Raw genomic sequence first — 21,454 nt, 5'->3', positions numbered from 1 at the left:
TATTTACTTTCACAAAAGTCAAGTGTCACGATTTAGTCCCGCGTTCGTGAACCTGGGAGGGTAGGGGTACCCTCCAGCCGAGAGACGACATGCAGCGTGCTGGTGGTGACGGTGACTGACCCCCGAGCAGCTGTGCTCGGAGGTGTTTATTGCCCGGCCACACACAAGGTTGCCCACCGAGCCTGGTGGGGCCACTGAACTTAGCGGCCAACGAATATCAGGGATGGGGGGCGCCACACACTTGTCACACCCCTCACCCCCAAGTTTGTTTGTCCTACACAAACACAAAACAACACCTGTCCCCCCGGCGAGTACCGGTCCGGAGGTCTCCGCAGCCTCTCACTCCGCCGGAGCACAGGTGTCGAGGCCGTTGTGGCAGCATTAGGTGCTGCCTGTGTCACACTCGCACCAGCTGTCAGCCTTCCCGGTGTCGAAGGACTTGCGCATGGTGCCGCAGTGGCGCGAGTAGCACCAGCCCCTGGTGCTGTGCTGGCAGCGGTCGGTGAAGCTGGCTCCCCTTGAAGGAGTCCAGGCTGAGGCAGTGCAGCGGGCCCGTGGCCAGGCAGCCCGGCTGCGCCAGCAGGGGCGCAAGCACCTACTGGGGCGCGTACGGGTCCCCGCACAGCATGCACAGCATCAGCCGCATGTCCAGCCGGGGCCCCGCGACCGCGGGCAGCGCCTGGTAGATGTGCAGCCGCTCGATGCTCTCCACCAGCGCGCACAAGCCTGCTCCAGCCGCACGGGGTCCAGGCCGCCGCCGTCGTCCACGAAGGGGCACTGCAGGCTCTTGGCCTGGTTGACGACCTCCTCGCGCAGGAAGTCCCCCTGGCCCGCAAACACCATGACCAGGAGCAGGCCGTGGAAGGGCAGCCGGTTCTCCTGCTCCAGGTTGGCTAGCAGGGTCTTCTCGAGGCTCTCGCGGATGTACTCCAGCCCCGGCTGGCTGGTGCACACGCACAGGCAGCTGTGGGGCAGGGGCTCCGTGTGGAACGAGTTGTGCGGCAGGCCCACGTCGCCGCCGATGATACTGAAGTCCAGCGCGTACTGGGCCTTGTCGTCGAGCCGGAAACCCTGCGGGAGCACCTGCCGCATAGCCTGTGCCACCTGCTGGGCGCTGGCCCTGGCACCCAGCACCACCAGGTGCAGCAGGCGGCCGTTGGTGCCCAGCACCCCGCCGCCGTTGGTGCCGGCCTCTCGCCGGTGCAGCAGCTGCTCGATGACGCCGTCCATGCAGTCGGGCTGGAGGGGGCAGTGCTCCCTCTGGCACCTCAATGCTTGCCGCCGTGCCGGTGAATGTCCCCACCTCGGGCTGGAACAGGGCCTCGAACTTGGTCAGGAGGCCGGGGACGTCTGCCACTGCATGCACTGCTTCCTGGTACTCCGGCAGCCTCACGCCCAACGCCTGGATCCAGTTCCGGCCCAGCAGCGTCGGTGACGGCCCCTTGGTCAGGTACAGGGGAAGGGTGGCCTCCCTGTCGCCAAGGCGGACGCTGACCTGGGCTTGACCCTCGACTTGGGCGAGCTGTCCGGAGTAGCTGCGCAGCATGACGCCCGACGCCTCGACGGCCACGCCAGGGAAGGTGCGCTTGAAGGCTTTCCCGGCCATGACTGACACACTGGCCCCTGTGTCCAGCTCCATGGAGATGGGGCGCCCGCAGACTTCGACGGTCAGCATGTATGGTGGCACCGACGGATGCACTGTGCCCGCGTGCCACATGTCGAAAATCTGCGGGTCTTCGGCCACGACGTGAAGCCTAGCCGCTGCACCCGAAGCTGCTGCCGCACGCCCCCGCCGCCTACCCTTGCGCCGACTCCCTCGGCCGTGGGCTGGCGCGGAACCTGTGCTCGGCGCCGGCTGCTTCTTCCGTCCGTCCGCCGTCGTCCCCCCTCGGCACGCCCGAGCAATGTGCCCAGTTCTTCCGCACGCAAAGCACTCCGCTTGCGCGAACTGGCACTGGGAGGGGGGGTGGTCACCACCGCAGCGAACGCACCTGCCATGCCGTGCCGCCATCTTGTTCACCGCCGCCTCCGCCGACGGTGCGCCGGCCGCACGCGCTAGCTCGCCCGCGTCCTTGGCCGCAGCCTCCATCGCCAGCGCTGCCTTCACGGCGTCGTCCAGGGAGGGGTCGGGAAGCTCCAGGAATCGCGTCTGCATGGCGGGGTCGTTGATGCCGCAGACGAAACGGTCCCGGAGCAGCGAGTCGAGCTGCTCCCCGAAGGCGGAGCCGCTCGCCAACCCTCGCAGCGCTGCGATGAACTGCCCGAGCGTCTCTCCGTCTCGGCGGCTCCGGTTATTGAAGCGAAAATGCTCCATTAACGTCGACGGAGCCGGGCTGTAGTGCGAGCGTAGCGTCGCGAGCAGCTCACCCAGCGACTTGTCGTGCGGCGTGGCCGGCTTGAGCAGGTCGCGCAGGAGAGCGAAAACGCGGGTCCCGCAGCTGGCCAGGAACATGTCGCGCTGTTTCGCCTCGGGTGTGTCGTTCGCCCGGAAAAACACGCCGACTTGCTCCTCGTAGACCGGCCAGGCGGACCCTTCACCCTCGAACGGCTCGAGCCTCCCGTACAGCGGCATGGCGTAATGGCGGCTGGCTCGAGGGGGCGGTGTCTCGGCGTTCTCGGTGGCGGCGTTCACGGTGGCTTCGGCCGCTCCGCGGGCTTCTTCCCTCGTCGCCAGTGTCAGTGGCGACGAGTGGCGTCAGTGGCGACGAATCCCATCCTCGTCGCCAGTGTCACGATCTAGTCCCGCGTTCGTGAACCTGGGAGGGTAGGGGTACCTTCCAGCCGAGAGACGACATGCAGCGTGCTGGTGGTGACGGTGACTGACCCCCGAGCAGCTGTGCTCGGAGGTGTTTATTGCCCGGCCACACACAAGGTTGCCCACCGAGCCTGGTGGGGCCACTGAACTTAGCGGCCAACGAATATCAGGGATGGGGGGCGCCACACACTTGTCACGTTTGATTTTTTTATAAAGGAACACTGCAAATATCACTTCTGTATTAATTTGTTTTTCATATTTGCGTAATGTCTTGTTCTTCTTCAACAATGTAGAACATTACACCGGACATAGACGGGTAGATTTAGCTGTGACTATATACGACTTGCGCAGGCATTGTTTTGCTTTGGCCGGGTGGCTAAATCGAGTCACAGACAGACGGACAGACAGACAGACAGACATACAGACAGACAGACAGACAGGCCAAAAGTTCTGGGATTAAGTAGCCCAAGAAAGACTATCGTCTTTATTATATTGCCAAAATAGTATATGTGAACGTTCAGAACCATTCCACACCTGTATTGCAGAAATACCTTCATCCCACTGCAAATTCTGCTTTAGAGAAGGTAACCTATTGAAATTCGCGGGCTAAACTGTTTATCACCATCCCAAATTCAGCTGTTGTTATTTTCTTAAAAAGTAACACCAAATCACCGCGTCGGGCCCTGTGGGACTCGAGAACGCGCAGAACTGGTGCTGGTCGCGTGTAGATATTACACAGCTCCCAGTTGTGAAGTAGATTTTTAAGTTGAATAAAATGGGGTCGTTTACTTGCAATTATAGTGCATTCGAATATCGCCCCTTGTTGGTCTTATCTGGTGTGTCTGAAAACGTAGGAATGAAAAAAAAAACCCCGCATCTATAGTGAAAGGGTAACATCATCCGTCTTACTCGTCTTTGATCATAAACTCAGGATGTCGCCAGCAACGAACACGTTTTAGCTGTCACGAAATTATCCACAGAAAGTGCTAAAAAAATTTTCCGACGGTGTCCGATTCATTGGGAACGAAAATGAAGAAGAGTGCTACGGTAGGTCGCGTAGTCAAGCGGAAAAAATGGAGGAAAGTGTTTAATGGGATCTGTGACTTCCTCAAGATTCCATAGATTTTGCTCAAAATTTGGAGAAATTTTTACAAGAGAAAGAATCCAAAATAAGGCAGTATTTCGAACGAATAATTTCTTAGCAACATTCTTACTCAAAGAAATTGTGTGCATTTTTTCAGAAGAAAGTCCGCATTATTGATGGATTAACATTTGTACTCCTCGCTGTGTTATGAACTAAGCGCCTGTGGAACCCCAGTTTGTAAACGCCATTCTGCTGAGCCAAGTAAAGCGTTGCGTGTCCCGGCCACGACGCCTGGTCTCCTGCTGCAGGTGAAAAACAAAGCCGTCCGTGTGAATACATTTAGGAGCACGGTAAAGATCCTCACTTGGGGTTAAAATCATCCGTATACTTTCCATTCAGCGCGCCTCATGTTCAAAATGTAGCGTCGGACAGCAAAAGCGAGAAAGTTTTGAATCGCCGACTGGGCGGTGCTATCCCTCTTCTGTAAGCTCTTTCCCACCCACTTCTCCGCGTTGCCTTCGACAACCTGATGCCCTTTTTGCAGCATACTCATGGTTGAAATTTTCGTGCCTTGCCTGTAGGTTTGCTCTCACCATTGTGGACCAGGTCGCCTACTACGCTCTTGAAGTTGGACTGAACCAGCACGACTTTAAAGCTTACTTTGACAGGAGTGACGCTAAGAAGTGGCTTACAAATAGAACCGACACTCCTAATGATTTTCACCTCAATGAAGGTGACCTCGTCTGCATACAGATGACCTCGCCGGACCAAAAGGATTTTACGGTAAGAGCCATATCTATACCGACAAGGACTTGGTTTTCAACAGCACTACCCTCGTTATCGGAATGTAAACAATGCTGTTCAGAAGGAAAGCACGTTCGGACCTGTTGGCACATTTTTTTTACAAATAATACGCAGCGCAGATGGGACGCGAGACAAGAGAAAGTAGGGACGAGCGCTCGCGTTCGTATGGTGTTTCTTTTATCTTTCGTCGTTTCTGCGCTATGTGTTTTTTGTTAATGAAGGCGTTGGAAATTTTTAGAATAAACGTTGGCTTTGTGTTGCACCCAAATTGAAATAGATTGTATAATACAAGAAGACAAGAGAAGCAATTTTCTGTACTTGTAGAAGATTTTCTTTGCTTTATCAGTACGAGGTGGAAGGCATCGCTCAAGCCGTCTGTGCAGTTTATTGGACGATTGTACTCCACAGTATTTTTCCACGCCCAAATTTGAGTATTATGCGTACAAACGTTTCAGTACATTTGGGTGCCTATAGAGATCTAACAGAGTGTGGAATGGCGTTTGTGCAGGCCGAAGCAGGTGTTTATATCGTACAGCTGCACTGGTGTCATGGTGTAAAGATATGACGTTATATAGAGCCAAAAGCAGCATCGTGAACTATTGATTATCGGCCAGTGAGGCACAAATAACGACGGGAAAAGCCCCTGTGCAGTGATACGCTGAGGCAGTTTCAAACAAGCATATTCGTAATGACAAAGCTTGTTTCCGGCAGCAGCTTTCTGTACGGGAGCTACTCAACCGTGTTAACCGACAAGCCACCGACCGACATTTTTACAGAAGCGCGGTATTACGTCACCTTTTGGTTACGTTTTGATTACAGCATATCAAATACTTGAGCTCCACGTGTATTTGAACCGCGAGGCATTATAAACCGCGAGTTATTTTTTAGTTTGCGAATATGATACGTTATTCCTGTATGAGTCATCTCGTGACTTCATACCTCGCAGGGATACACCACACTACGAATATCCCCATCACCGTCCCCGGCTCTGCATCCCGGGTTGTGCGGGGAAAATTTCAACCGCTCTGAAGGGCGAGTGGCGCTTGTGGCGATATTCATCGTCAGTACTGAGCGGCGCTGTCTAGAGCCTCGTAATCGTACAAGGTCGTTTTTTATGACAGCATATAAAAACAAATCAACTACACCTTGGTGTAACGACATTGATGGGAAAACGCGAAGTTTTAGCTGTTGAGTTTGTCGTTTTATCGTGGAGTTTGGTCGTTTTCTTGGCTCGGATTTAGCGCTGGTTCGGCCGGTTTGACCAACACCACATAGACTGAAGCTTCTACATGACTTCTCCTCGCACGCTTGACGTTACCACACCACGACGGCGGGGAGCAGTAGGTGCGGCAGACATGGAGGGGTTCCTCCATGGCGGCATCCAGGGTGCCTAGATGCGCAACGCTCCGCTGAGGGTGAGGACAACCGTGTCGTCTGCTAGCGCGACCGCCATTTTCTTCCATCCGCTGGACGCGGCGCGCGCGTTTGCTGCGTGACGGCACCTTGATAGTGCTGCTCTCGCTGACAGTGTGGGTTTGATTTGGCTTTACTTTTGATATTCATTCCTTTTCTAGGGTAGATGAACAGAAGAGGAAGGTTTTTGTGAAAGATTCGCCATTTGGAGATGATTAGCGAAGTTATAGTGAATATCTTTCTTTTGTTAAAAGGGGTAACCGCGGCGGGCAACCTCTTGCCGTCGTCGTTATACCGACGCCGAAAACGTGATATCGCTGAGCTTTCATATGGACATAGCAAAAAGAAGGCGAAGCACACGAAGGAAGTGAACTGCTGCATATTTAAGTGCGAATGCCCGGTACGTTTTCGGCCACTGAAAGTATTTGTTCGTTTTCGGCCACTGAACGGTTCGGCCACTGAACCGGAACGAAAACGTCCGGTACGTTTTCGGCCACTGAAAAACGGCCACCGAGCTTTTTTATCGGTCCTGCATTAGTCATGCATCAGTATGTTTGCAAGAGAAAGAAGTAGCTTTTCTTGATTGCCGATAAAGGTTTTGATTCTGCTTGTTCACTCTTTTTCTGATTGTCTGAGGTGATACCAACGGAGTGCACGCGCTTTTTACTTGTGACCTTGTATATAAATATGTTTCTTTTCCAATAAACCCCAGTTGATAGTCAGCGCTCGTCCTGTTTTTGCTCTTCTCTGTGTTTCGTCTTCTGCGCTGTTTAGTCACCATGTCGCAACACCAACTCGCCCAACTTTCCATCCTGCTGCACTGAAAGTATTATGGGGTGCTTACATAGGATTGCCTGGCGGCAAACTGTGTCATGCATGCACTATGCAATCTAAACATGACTGATTGACGAGATGTAGCACGCCTATGCCACACAGGCGATGAGGTGCGCCGTAGTGGAGTGCTCCGGATTTATATTGACCACCTAGGGATGTTTAACATGCGCCGAAATCTCGAACACACGGGGGTTTTCTCTTTCGCCTCCATCAGAAAAGCGGCTGCCGCGGCGGCTAATCGAACCAGCGTCCTTGGGGTGCAATCTTAACATGAAGACTTACGCGGAAGTTGGAAGAATAATTTAATACCTCAAAGCACAAATACAATATGTACAAAGTGATGACAAACAGCATACTCCACTGCTGTTACATAATAAATTATGTACAAAATGATACGCACCTCACTGCAGTTACAATAGAGATAATGATTATTACGCTCAAATGTTTTCGAACTTGATTTTTAAGGATTTGAATTCCGTTCTTAGCACTTGTGTGATGTTCTTAAAGCATGGCGTATCTTCCTTCAATGTCTGCCAACTGCTTTTTCAACTCAGCACAATCACATTGTGTCTCACTAGCGTTGAGAGTTTCATTTGCCGAATTTAAAATTCCGAAATTCAAAGTTTCGACACCTGGGCTGTTGAGTTGGAGGTTATCCGATGACATCTTTTGTGACACTGTACGTTTGAGTTGAGTCGGGGAGCATTTCCGCTGTCTCTGACGATGCGCGAAATTCTTCAGCGTGGTTGTTCACCTCTTCATTGGAAAATGTGGGCTGAGGCTGCGTTCTGTCTCTTGGTGGTTTTCGCTGCTTTGGAGCAACTGGAAGAAGAAAGATATGAAAACCAATAATCAAATAAAGCAATAAGTTCAGGGAAAGCGCGGGAATAAAGGTAATGGGAAATCAAGACAAAGACCAAAGTGGAAATAATGCACGACAAGAGTGTTAGCAATCACAGCTTTAATAATTAACTAGGGGGAGCGATTGTGCCTTTTCCAGTGGAAATGGATTAAGTGGATGCGTGAAGTTGAGGTGGGCTGACTGAGATTACAATTGAATAGGTGGAAATGACTCCCGATCCGGAGAAGCAGCGTCGACATATGAGCGAGAATAAAAATATCGTACTAATGTTCTTGCGGAACAAGATGTATACCAGACCGTAAGTTGAGGCAACGCGGAGAAACACGAGCATAACGCATCGCATGCAGTTTTACGTTTCGGGATATATCATTGACACTATAAAAATGGGCTATTGGTGAAATAAGCGTGATGCGCCGGGATGACGCTTCGGCACTGAGAATGATCGCGCACATTCTTACAACGAGCGCCTTATTTCGTGATACAAAGTGAAATGACTAAAGCTGCAAAGCGCCACATGTTTCATATCGGCCCCCCGCTATTAAAGGCCACGTCAGTTTGCATCAAATTTTAAAAGGCTACAAACACATGAGGAAACCTCCAACATAAACACATAAAACCATACGAAACAGCCACACAGACAAGCTGACAACAGCCCCAAATTGATTTGGCAGTGCTGAGAAGCCCGATACTTACACTGCATATGCAGGAGTGGTTCGTCGGCTGCCACTTGTCCCGGTTGATCTTTACCGTCTACAGAAGCCGCCTTCTTGCGTCTCTAGTAAACGAAAACATCCTCCAGCCATTTTTAGCGCTGTTAGAAAACTGGGGAACGCAGCACCCAGTATTCTGCAAAGAGACTGTCAAGAGTGCCGCTTTCCGCGTGCCTAGCGCGGCAGTCGGAATGCAAGAAAATAGCGTAAGTTCTCTTCTGGCTAATAGGTAAACAGTATTCCTACAAAATAAAAGAATCAAGACCACCACATTACTTATTTTGCAAGTATACATGCCACGAGAAGGTAATATTTGTCTGGAATGAAAAAAAACACCACTGCGAACCACCACCATACCATGATTTTTGAGTGACTGCGGGGGCCTAATTCTTCGCCCAAAATTCCGCGTGCCTGCATATAATAACCTGGCAAGCACTTGTTTCCGTGGAACCTCATGTGTGCTCCAGCGATAGTCGTTGGTATATGTAACGATGACTAAAAAAATAGGTGCGAAGAGTAAATATACGGCCTTTGGGCGACTAGCGCGGTAGATGCCTAAATCTAGAAATGCTGAAACAGGCCAACGATATATGTACTCAAACGTTTGGAGATTGTTACCTAAAGTAACGTAATTACAACGTAACTGCCTTGTCCAACTGGTCTGTCAATTATAACGAGGTGGCTGTAATATTGTAGCAGACCGCGCAACGCACACGGGAAAATCAAGCCCTACTAGAGCCGATAATGTTGCGGAGGCACCAGTATGCTAGAATGTTTTTCATAATAAATGCAAGTCAAGCAGTAAGACGCCACTCACCGAAGTGCAGCTAGCGATTCCGGAGGCGCCTTAGCACCGCTGCCAAAATGGCGCGCACGTGCGCGCTCGCGTGCGCTTGTGGGTGTGTGGGTGTGTGTATGGGGATGAGTAAGGGGGGTGGGGTGGGCGACAACGAACAAAGGAAATTCGGAAGAAGAGTCCGCTTGTTGGTTTATGCGTGTAACGGCAACATATGTCTCGCATATACGTTTACAGCGCAGGAACGCTATATTCTCGCGCAGTACACGTACGCGCTTTTCGCTGGTACATTGTTTATAAACCCCGGCTTAATCCTGAGCATAAATGGTTTCGTATATACTAACATACACTTCAGGCAGTACCTAATATTAACATAAGAAATAGAAAAACCCTCCAGTTGAGAAATATTTTGAAGAAACCATCTAGCCGACGCCACAGTCACTGCTTTGGGGTTCTCGGTCGTGTAAAGCAAATTCATGCTCTAAGATACTTGAACCAACAGCACCGGAAGTTGAAAAATAAACTTGCCGTCATGTACGAACAATAAAATGAAAGCTAAATTTCCGAAAAGGGAAGCGCCTCTGCCGTGCGATCGTTTCCAATGCTTCCGACAACCCGCACGGCCGAAGGGTGTCCTCCTTTGACGTCATGATGGGAGCAACCAATAAGAGGCGTCAAAGACGAAGAGCGCGCGTCTTTCAAACGGGACCGCACGTTTTGCAAGATAAATGCTGGTTGTACTCATTTGCGATGAAATTCAATGTGATATTCGTAGGTAGCGCGCAAGAAACTATATAAAGGTGCCTCTAACTCAATTTTTTTGGAAAGCGCTTCACCTTCCCTTTAAGTCGAAACATTTTCTCGCCGTGCATTTAGCTGCCATAGGTGTTTCGCATTTCCAATATTTTTTCTAGAAAAGTTTTTTCATGGGATCACGGATATCTCGAAATTTTCACAGAGAAGACACAAGGCAAAGTTTGCTACAGGCAGCTGATAATGTCCCTGTTCGAACGCTTCGCTCCCACTACTCGCCGAACCCGGTCGTGAACGGCAAACTTACGCTGAGTACGCTCAGTTGCAAGACCCATGTTCCCGTTACGGGAATGCTGCCTGGCCCCAAAGTTTTGGCGTTTCACTTATCTCGAAACTCCGCTTATTTCGAAATTCTCAGATAATTTTACAACTTTGAGTTAGAGACTAGTGTAAAGAGCGTTATACGCATACGCATCAGGAAAGGCGAAAGTATCGTGTGGGGAAAGCGTCAATACTTTTATGTTGGGTCGTGCTGGTATAAATTTTCGCAAGCGGAGTTGGAAGCTTCTGTGTCTACTTTCTAAATCAGCTGCCCAAAGGTGCGTGTTCGATATCCGGCCGTGGCGGATTTTCTGATGTAGGAGAAAAGCTAAAAATGCCCGTGTGTTCGAGATTTCCGCTCAGGTTACAGATGCCCAGGAGGTCGAAATTAATCCCGAGCTCTCCACAACCGTACGCCTCATCGCCTGTGTATTGTCGGCGGGTTAAACCTCACAATCAATCAATCAATCAATCAATCAATCAATCAATCAATCAATCAATCAATCAATCAATCAATCAATCAATCAATCAATCAATCAATCAATCAATCAATCAATCAATCAATCAATCAATCAATCAATCAATCAACCAACCAACCAACCAACCAACCAATCAATCAATCAATCAATCAATCAATCAATCAATCAATCAATCAATCAATCAATCAATCAATCAATCAATCAATCAGCTTCCCAAGCTCCAAAAACCGCAGCGAACAGCGCAAATCTTGCTGCGCGCAGGCCGGGAGCTGTACCAGGGAGCGGCGGCTTCTCAGTGGTCGAGAATAGCTGCACCGCCGCTGTACCGGTTTTATTTTCTGCGCGAAAGTCGACCCGCTAGAACACTGGGAGAGGCCGCCGCTCGGGCCACTCGTAAACTTCTAGTCATGGAGGAAAGAATACCTTTTCTTTCCTCCATGCTTCTAGTACACTCTACCCTAGGGATGATGAGGATGATGATGTGGCTATCCCCTTGGTATGGGGTGGGCACAACTTTGGCACCCTAGCCGTCGCTTCAAACTATATCTATAGGAAGGAGATTATCAGAGAGAAGGATAGGCACGGCATAGGGCAGCACAGTGTGCACGAATCACTGGGTTCCTTATGAGTCAGTGTCACCGTGTGCAGCACACTAAACTCTGGGGCCTGAATGCCTGCTTCGCCCCCACTACTGGTGCAGTCTCTCCTTCGACGTCGTCACCAGCTTGAATCTGGTGGCGCTGTCGTTGATCTCGAGCCAGAACGCTTGTGGTAGAGTGGTGCCCTCTGGGTGGGTTGGTGACAACACAGCACACTGAGTAGTGACGTGCTCCGCACTCTCTTGAGCCTCCCCGCTGACTCTGCAGATGGCAATTTGCACCGCCGGAGACGAGTCGAAGCGCTGTTGGTAGAGGAGGGTGCGGAGTCTTGAATCCCATGTACCGGAAGACGCGTCGCGCCCACCGCTGGTCGTCCATGCATCGAAGTCGAACCTCAAAGGGCAGCTTACTGCTTGCCTCTCGAGCCTCGAAAGACAACCTTCCTAGGTCGCCTTAGATGTCCTCAACGACCACGCGACCGTGGCAGCCGAGCGCCACGCGTCCCACCTCGCGCTGGCTACGCTACAGCCGTGCGCGGGTGCTGGATGAAACGCACACCACTGCGTTGGCAAAGGTCAGTGCTGGGACATGAAGCGCCTTCCATAGCTCACGAACAAAGATGTATCTGTTGCGCCCCCACAGTGACCTCCATAGGAGCACAGCACTGGCTGTTCGGCAGGCCTGCCTGAGGTGTTCTTCGTGAGCCCCGAAGAGATCTGACGAAGAGGAGAGTATCACCCCAAGTTACCGGTACTCGGTCGCCCAGGGGATGGTGTCGTTGCTTCGCAGGAGCACGGTATTCACTCCTGGATTTCCAGAGAACTGGTGCACCGCGGATTTCGTGGGGTTGAAGAAGAGGCCAAGCAGGTAGAGATGTGTGGCAGCCGCTGGATGTCAGGGATGGTTTCCACCAGGAGCGCCAGATCATCCGCAAAGGCCCCTTTCCAGGCAACACCCAAGCATGTGGTAGTCCCTCGTACAGGAACTGGAACGGGAATCCTAGTCCTGAGTCGATCAGACTTCGCTCCAGCCCCGATACATACAGCATGTAGAGCAGGGGGTGAGCGGACAGCCCTGTTTTAGACCCCGACGTACAGGTACCGACTGCGATTAGGAGTCGCCCAGACAGGCCACAACGGTGTTGTTCTCGCACAGCCGGCGTAGTATGTCCACCAGTGTTTGTGGCATACTCAGGGCCGACATTCGGCTGAGCATCGGCGTGAGGGACGCTGTCGTACGCCTCCGCGACGTCGAGGAAGCACGCGAAGAGACTACGTGACTCCTTCCATGCCAGTTCAATTGTCTGGCTCAAGGTGAACTTGTCTGGCTCAATTGTCTGGCTCAAGCTGAAGGGCGTCCTTAAGGGCTTGAAAAGCTTTCTGGCAATCGTCTGACCAGATGAAGGGCACGTTGACACGTAAAAGCTGGTTCAAAGAAGAAGCGAGGGTCCCGGAGTTGCGAATCAAACGGCGAAAGTACGACGCCAGGCCAGGAAGCTCCGCAGATCTTTCAGTTGGAGGGGCCGAGGAAAGTTTACAACCGCGGCTGTCTTGTCTGGGTCCGGACGTATTCCCTCTTCGGAGATGACATGCCCCAAAACTTTGATGCTCTTGCTTGCAAAATGGCACATCTTCGTATTCAGTTGCACTCCGGCATTAGACAGGCAGGTCATTACTTCGTCAAGGCGCTGCAGATGCAGCGAAAATGTGGTCGAAAATATCACAACATCGTCCAAATAACACAGACAAGTGTTTCATTTGAGGCCACGAACCACCGTGTCCATGAGTCGTTCGAAGGCAGCCTGAGCGTTGCACAGGCAAAACGGCATTACACTAAATTCATAAGGCCGTCTGGGGTGGCAAATGCCGCCTTCTCCTTGTCGCTTTCGTGCATGGTATTTGCCAGTACCCGGAGTGAAGGTCGAGGCTTGAGAAGTATTCGGCCTCTTGCCAACAGTCTAAGGATTCGTCTATGCGGAGCATAGGATAGACGTCCTTTCGAGTGGTTTTATTGAGCCCCGGTAATCTACGCAGAACCGTACAGATTCATCCTTTTTCTCAACCAAAAGAACGGGAGAAGATCATGAGCTCGTCGATGGGCGATTAACCTTCTGTTAGACCATATCGGCAACATTATCTTGAATAATCTTGCGCTCAGACGAGGAGACGCGGTATGGTCTGCGTCGGACCACGGCTAACCCGTCCGTTTCAATTCGGTGCTCTGTTGCAGCAGTATGTGTGAACCTAGCAAATGAACGTCAAATGAATCCCGGTGCTTGGCCAAAACATCGAGTAGTAACTTGGCCTGGATAAATGTAAGGTCGGGACTGACCATGGAAGTAAGAGCTGACATATCCGCTGGAAACCCATCAATGGGCTAATTGAAGTGGACGTGCCACTAGAGACCACTGAAGCAGGACTGCTATCAGCCACCGAAGCTATTGTAGTTCCTTGAGACAACAGAACGGGTTCATTTGTGGTGTTGAAAGCAGCCAGGACTGCAGACCCACTCACAAACCAAAGGAGGCATGGTGCGATGGCAATTCCTTGCGACAGAACTCGAGTACACGGGACCGCCAAAACATCACCTTCGGCGAATGCATCCGAAGAAGCGGATAGAATGCCTTCAGAACCTGCTTCCAAAACGTGATCTGCATTCAACTTTAGCGGTAGGGTATGGCACGTCTGGACAACTGAGATATTGGGTGTCATCAATAGGGATGGCCGGGTGACGAGAGGAGATAACGGAAGAGGCAAAGGCAAGAAAGGCCGATCAAAGAATGAGGTCCTGGGCACACGGGGTAATAACTGCACACTGGATAGAATGGCGAAGTCCTCCTATCGAAACACGCACGGTACAATAAGCAGTAGGCGTGATGTCATTGTCATTGACGCGAACACACATTGACGCGAACACACATTAGCACAAATCACAGAAATACTAGCCCCAGTGCCAACTAAAGCTTCGACTTGAATACCTTCGACAAAAACAGACAACATATTAGCCGGTAGTTCAGGAGGAATCGTGGTCGGTCCAAGTGATGCAGTTTTCCCTCAAAAAACTGCAACACCTATTTTTCCTGTGGTCGGTTGGGAGCATTGGTAACAGGGTCGAAGTGGTGACAAGGCATGTCGGAATGGCGAAAGGGAACGACGTCGAATGGGGCGAGAATCGCGGGGATAGTTTATAGCGTCAGGAGAGGGAGACGAGCGGGCTGGAGGGGGCGAGTACCACCGCTTACGGGGGGCGTAGCCGAAGCGGTTGTCTCGTTCGAAGGGGGCATAGCCTCGTCGCTTATCTAGCTGGCGTCTGCGGCAAACACGGGAAATGTGTCCTCTGATGCCGCAGTAGAAGCACACAGGCCGGTCGCCTGGAGCACGCATTGGTCGCCACGTTGACGAGTAAGGTGCCGGTATTGAAGGCGCAGAGAGGGCGATCAAGTGGGCGGGCGCAGTCAGTGCACGATGTGCTCCACGGGAATGGGTTGTCGGGACGCAGATTCTGAATACGTGAGAATGTGTAGCGGAGCAGACTGACGTGGCTGGGGAATGTTGGTTATACACGCCAGCTCTTCTTTTATCACGTCCCGCAGTCCATGTGCGCATACAGGGGCATTCTGGGGGCAGGGAGCGTCACGCTGCTGCAGCTCCTCGCGTATGATAGCACTTATTAAAGCGCGGAGCTCCACACTCCCAGAGGGGCTGGTAGGCCAGAAATCCTGTGGAGGTGAATAGCTTGTAGATTGTCAAGCGCTGGCATATCGCCCGCACTTCTGCAATGGTGATGGCATTTTGAATCGCCAGGGCATTGAACGCGAAAGAGGAGATTCTTTTCATGATGTGTCGTACCTTATCCGCCTCTGGCATGTCTTTGTCAACTCGACGACACAGTCCAATGACGTATTCTATGTACGAAGCGTACGTTTCGTTCGGGTGCTGTATGCGGCGTCCAGTCTCTTTCTGGCTCCAGCACTCTCGCAGAGGACATGCCGAAAGTCTGAAGCAGTTGCTGAGTAAAGCTACTCCAATCAGAGATTCCTTCCTCATTATTGTGGTACCAGGTATCGGCCACCTTCTTCAAGGAGAAACGAACGTTCTGTAGTTTGAGTATGTCGTCCCAGCGGTTGAAGGAACTTACCCTGTTGTACTGATCGAGCCATTCGCCCACGCCTTCACATCGGAGGCCATTCAAAAACGGAGGATGGCGCTGGTGAATGGTGATAGTAATTCCGGGCTGGACAGGAGCTGCGTGTTTTTAGCACTACGGCTGCCCTCCTGCTGCGTGGTGCTGGGTGCTAGCGTGAAACGCCGACCCGATCGTAGCTCCAGCGGTGCGACCAAGAGAGGTATACGTTGGGATCAAGAGCCCACTCCACCACTGGAGAGAGCGAGGGATGAGGTTTCGGAGGCGACGTTTATTGTCCTGCTCGGAGCGAACTTTCCTGGAAGCACGAGTCCAACGGTGATGATGATGATTATCTACAGATGGTAATGGCGATGGGGCGTGCGTACAGGAGATTGGGAAACGTATCCCTCGGTGCTCACAATGGCCATAATAGTGGCGCTATCGCTTGCACTCCGTATCACTACCAACTTGCCTCCTGACTCGCGCCTGGCTAGACGTCGCTCTCCTTCGCCCTACCGTCGCTCTTCATCGCCCTTGCGCCCGGCCTCTCACGTTGGTGAGAACCGTGCGGAAAACTAGATGCGGCAGTTTCTGGGGGTGAAACTGCGTCGCCAAGGAACAGTGCAAGTCCCCCTTACCGGCCATGGAATACGTTGACTGTTACAGTTGAGGGAATTATGGTTGAAGCACTTGTAGACACTGGCGCCAGCATATCTATAGTTAATGAAAGTTTGTGCTCTAGACTACGCAAAGTGAGAACGCCTTACTCTGGTCCAGCTTTACGTGGTGCGAACGCCGCTATGCTTAAACCCTCAGGACATTGTACAGTGCGTGTGATCATCAACGGCATTCGTCATCACATTCAGTTTGCGATACTCTCTCCATGCCCTCATCAAATCATTTTAGGATGGGGACTTTTTGCGATCCGTATCTGCTGTTATCTCCTGCGGAGAGCCGATGATTGACATCACCGAAACGGACCTTGCTAGTGTCGCTGACGATCCAGAGCTCCGCTTGACCTGTACTTCGGACTTTACCCTGTCTCCTGGCGAAGAAACCGTAATCTCCGTAGCTTCAGACGACATTGCTGACGGCGATTTGTTAATTGCACCAACCGGAAATTTCTTCCCTCGAGGACTACTAATACCTCCGTGCCTGGTCCGTTTCTCAAATAGGTCCGCCTTTCTCGCCGCAGTCAATAGTACAACCGAGACCATTTTGCTACCTCAAAACGCCACTATTGCTTTCGTTCCCCGCGATGACGCTACAGCTGTTCTTCCTCTCAGCTACTTATCACCTACGAATAATTCATCGGATTCCAAATTGCAGTCTGCTCCTGCTGGTGCAGTTATCAACCCCGACCTTACTACAGAGGAAACCGGACAACTGTTGACCATGCTGGCCAAACACAAGACGATATTCGACTCTCACACCTCGGTTCTGGGGCAGACTTCAGCGGCCACCCATCGGATTGAAACGGATGGTTCCTGCATCATTCGCCGACGCCCGTACCGCGTTTCGCCTAAAGAGCGCAAAATTATCCAAGAAAACGTCGACGACATGCTGAAGAGAAACATCGTTCGTCTTCTGCGAGTTCCTGGTCATCACCCATGGTGCTTGTTCAAAAGAAAGACGGTTCCGTGAGATTTTGTGTGGATTATCGGGCACTCAACAAAATCACGCGCAAAGATGTGTACCCGATGCCTCGGATCGACGATGCTTTAGACACCTTGCAAGGCGCAGAATATTTTTCTAGTCTTGATCTTCGATCCGGGTACTGGCAGATCCCCATGAATGAGGCCGATAAAGAGAAAACCGCTTTCGCAACACCCGATGGACTCTACGAATTTAATGTCATGCCGTTTGGGCTTTGCAACGCTCCGGCCACCTTCGAGCGTATGATAGACAATGTTCTTCGTGGATTGAAATGGAAAACGTGCCTGTGCTACCTCGACGACATTGTTATCTTTTCGTCCACGTTTAAAGAGCACCTCCAGCGCCTTGATCAAGTTTTAACTTGCCTCAGTAATGCCGGCCTGCAACTCAACGCAAAAAAATGTCACTTCGCAAGTAAATCTATCAAAGTGTTGGGTCATGTTGTTAGCAAAGATGGAATTCGTCCTGATCCCGACAAAATTACGGCCGTCATTAATTTTCCCCGACCTCTCCGCCAGAAAGAGCTGCGCAGTTTCCTAAGATTGGCATCGTACTTCCGTCGTTTCATTCGCAACTTTTCTACAATTGCTTCACCTCTGCACAAACTCCTCGCTGCAAATTCTTCATTTTACTGGTCGGAAGATTGTGAGACAGCGTTTACAACACTCAAACAGGCCCTCACTTCTTCGCCTGTACTCAGCCATTTTGATGAAAACGCCCCAACAATACTCCATACACATGCCAGTGGCCATGGTATCGGGGCTGTGCTCTTGCAATGCACTGCTTCTTCTATGGAAAAAGTAGTTGCGTATGCCAGCCGCACGTTGACGCAAGCCGAAAAAAACTATACCATTACCGAGCAGGAGTGCCTCGCTGTCGTTTGGTCTATTCAAAAGTTCCGGCCCTACTTATACGGACGTCATTTCACGGTTGTAACCGACCACCATGCACTCTGCTGGTTGTCGTCCATCAAAAACTTAACCGGACGCCTCGGCCGCTGGATACTTCGCCTACAGGAGTACAACTTTACCGTGACATACAAGACCGGCAAGAAACACGCTGATGCCGACGCTCTTTCACGTTGTCCCCTGTCGTCCACGGAGGACAGTTGCTTAGCGTCTGCTCAGCAAGTGGCAGCTATCCCTATTGCCGTCGCGGAACATGTCAGCCCGGAACTCCCATCTGATCTCGTCTCTCTTCAGCGTTCGGATACGTACTGTCGCAACCTGATTGATCTTTTGGACGGTTCCGCTCGACCACCAAACAGTCGCTCACGCCGCCAACTGAAAAAATTTAGACTCTTGAATGGTGGTGGCCTTTACTACTACAATTACCAGCCTACCGGCGACAAGTGGGTCCCCGTCGTTCCGCGTTGTCTTGGGTCACACATTTTGGGAAGTTTTCATGACGATGCTACGGCTGGTCACCTTGCCTTCCAGAAGATATACGACCGCATCAAAAGCCGTTGTTTTTGGCCCGGCCTTTCAACGAGCGTCGCCAAGTATGTTGCGTCGTGTGAACCATGCCAACGCCGCAAACGACCCACTTCTGCCCCAGTGGGGACGCTCCAACCCCTTCCGTGCCCTTCAGCTCCCTTCGATATTGTCGGGATTGACCTGTACGGACCTCTTCCTGTAACTGCAGCCGGCCATCGGTGGGTTGTCACAGCAGTGGATCACTTAACCCGTTATGCCGAAACTGCTGCTATTTCCTCGGGCTGCGCTTCAGAAATTGCTGACTTCTTTTTGCGGGCCATTTTCCTGCGTCACGGTCCCCCTCGAGTTCTCCTCAGTGACCGTGGACGAACGTTCCTTTCTTCGCTACTTTCTGAAGTGCTTCGAGCCGCTGACACCGCTCATAAAACTACATCGAGCTACCACCCGCAAACAAACGGCCTGACGGAGCGCTTCCATCGGACTCTTTCGGACATGCTTTCCTTCTACATTGGCCCTGACCACACCAATTGGGACACTATTTTACCGTTTGTAACCTATGCCGACAATACCGCTGTGCAACAAACCACTGGATTCTCGCCATTTTTCCTCGTCTATGGCCGTTCACCTTCCTCTGTACTCACGCGTGTTTTCTCTCCGCACCTATCGCGCCAACAGCGAACCTTCCCGACCAGTTTGTTTCTAGACTGGCTCACTGCCGCAGTCTTGCCCGTTTGAACACTGTGGCCTGTCAAGAAAGCCGCAAGTCTCGCCACGACGAGAAGCACCGTTCGGTCACTTTTCAACCTGGTGAAGAAGTTCTGCTTGCCACTCCCCTCCGTGTTCCTGGATTGTGCGAGAAGCTCTTGCCCCGATTCATCGGTCCTTACAGGATCCTGGAGCAAACCTCACCAGTGAATTACCCCGTCACGCCTATTTCCGGTGTCACTGACCGTCGGTGCCGGGGAACTGAGATTGTACATGTTTCCCGGATGAAGCCGTTCATTCCCCGCGATTCCTCTATCTCACAGTAACGGCCAGGATGGCCGCTTCAGCCGAGGGGAGTAATAGCCACCACTTGAGAGAGTCGACGGGAACGCTTGAGGTCTGCTTTATTTGCGAGCGCCGAGCACGGACACAAGAGGACAGCAACCGTTCCAGCAGCGGATATGATGATCAACCAACGAGAAGGAAGATGAAATGAGGTGATCATGAACGCGCACAATGTCTAAACGACAACGAAGCATAAAAGGGATATTGGCCGCTTCCCGTTGCCGTTGCAAACCCTCTTCTTTGCCAATTTCACGCTCACAATATATATATATTGAGAGAGTCGAGGACTCGTGAAGGAGAGCGGTTTATTCCAAGAGCCGAATCAGCCGATAACCGAGGAAGACCCCGTCAGGAAGCGGTGATGATGATGCCAGAAGCCGAGATGATGAAGATGAAGCGATGACGATAGGGCATCCTATCGGAGCACGGCGATTGTCCCAGCACAATAGATTGTCCCAAGACTGTAGATTCTCCTTGTGCTCACACTTATCTCCCCCCTCTTCGAAAGCGGTCACCTGGCCGCTGTCGAGGTTGTGTCGGGCCGCTGGACATAAGGCTTGAGCCGCGAAACGTGGACGATTTCTGTTCCACGGCAGCGACGATCGGTAACGGCACTGTTTGGAGCCACGCGATAATTTACAGGAGACGTTTTCTCGAGCACTGTATAGGGTCCAATATACCGAGAAAGCCACTTTTCTGAAAGGCCAGGGTGACGCACAGGAGTCCATAACAAGACCGCGTCCCCTGGGTGAAACGTGACGTCGCGATGAGATTCATCGTACCGAGACTTGCGGGCGTTTTGGCTGGCTTCTGTGTTCATGCGGGCGAGACGGCGGCAGTAAGCGACACGTGAAGCGAATTGTTCAGGAACACTGGCCGTGCAGTCAACAGGTGCCGACAAGAAAGTTGAATCCAGAACGGAGGGAGGTGGGCGGCCATAGACAAGAAAATAGGGCGAAAAACCTGTGGTGCGCTGAACTGCGGAATTATATGCGTATGTTACGAACGGAAGTATTGTGTCCCAATTGCTGTGATCCGGTCGGATGTACAGAGAGAGCATGTCGGATAGGGTTCGATGAAAACGTTCAGTCAAACCATTCGTTTGAGGATGATAACTGGACGTAGTTTTGTGAACGGTGTCGGCGGCACGAAGAACTTCCGCAAGAGTAGCCGACAGAAATGTTTTTCCGCGGTCGCTCAGGAGAACTCGGGGAGGTCCGTGGCGCAAAAATATGGAGCGCAAAAAGAACTCGGCGACTTCTACAGCGCAGCCAGTCCGAAGAGGGGCGGTTTCGGCATATCGGGTTAGATGATCAACGGCGGTCACAACCCAACGATGGCCAGCTGTGGAAATGGGCAAAGGACCATACAGGTCTATGCCGACGACTTCGAACGGTGCTGACGGACAAGGTAGCGGTTGTAGCATTCCAACCGGAGGTGACGTTGGCCGTTTACGGTGCTGGCAGGGCGCGCAGGAGGCGACGTATTTGGCGACACTGGTGGAAAGGCCAGGCCAAAAGAAACGGCTTTTGACGCGGTGGTAGGTCTTGTGGAAACCTAAATGTCCGGCAGTAGCGTCGTCATGAAAAACCCTCAGAATATGCTGCTGTAGAGATCGCGGGACGACGGCAACCCACTTGTCACCGGTAGGGTCGTAATTGTAATGGTATAGAACATCGTCGAAAAGTCGAAATTTTTGCAGCTGGCGGCGCAAGCGGTTGGTAAGTGGCTTCGTCGAACCGGTAAGTTGATCAATTAGGTTTCTGCAGTACCGGTC

General features: G+C 51.7%; 1 protein-coding gene across 3 annotated transcripts in view; it reads left to right on the top strand.

Annotated features, from left to right (window-relative positions):
- LOC144147288 (uncharacterized) overlaps positions 1–21,454 on the top strand; it is a 181,524-nt gene that overhangs the window by 125,129 nt on the left and 34,941 nt on the right. For all 3 annotated transcript variants that reach the window (XR_013317882.1, XM_077679386.1, XM_077679385.1), the window contains exon 4: positions 4,421–4,622. Coding sequence is in view for 2 of the 3 variants with exons in the window: in XM_077679386.1 (XP_077535512.1) it covers positions 4,421–4,622 (202 nt within the window). In the remaining variant the exon portion in view is untranslated. The remainder of the gene's footprint in view (positions 1–4,420; positions 4,623–21,454) is intronic.

Source organism: Haemaphysalis longicornis, unplaced genomic scaffold, assembly GCF_048455015.1.
Source record: "Haemaphysalis longicornis isolate Haplotype H1 unplaced genomic scaffold, Haemaphysalis longicornis Haplotype H1 scaffold_7, whole genome shotgun sequence".
Taxonomy (NCBI): domain Eukaryota; kingdom Metazoa; phylum Arthropoda; class Arachnida; order Ixodida; family Ixodidae; genus Haemaphysalis; species Haemaphysalis longicornis.
The sequence above is the reverse complement of the archived record's forward strand: the minus strand, read 5'-3'. Positions and strand labels throughout refer to the sequence as shown.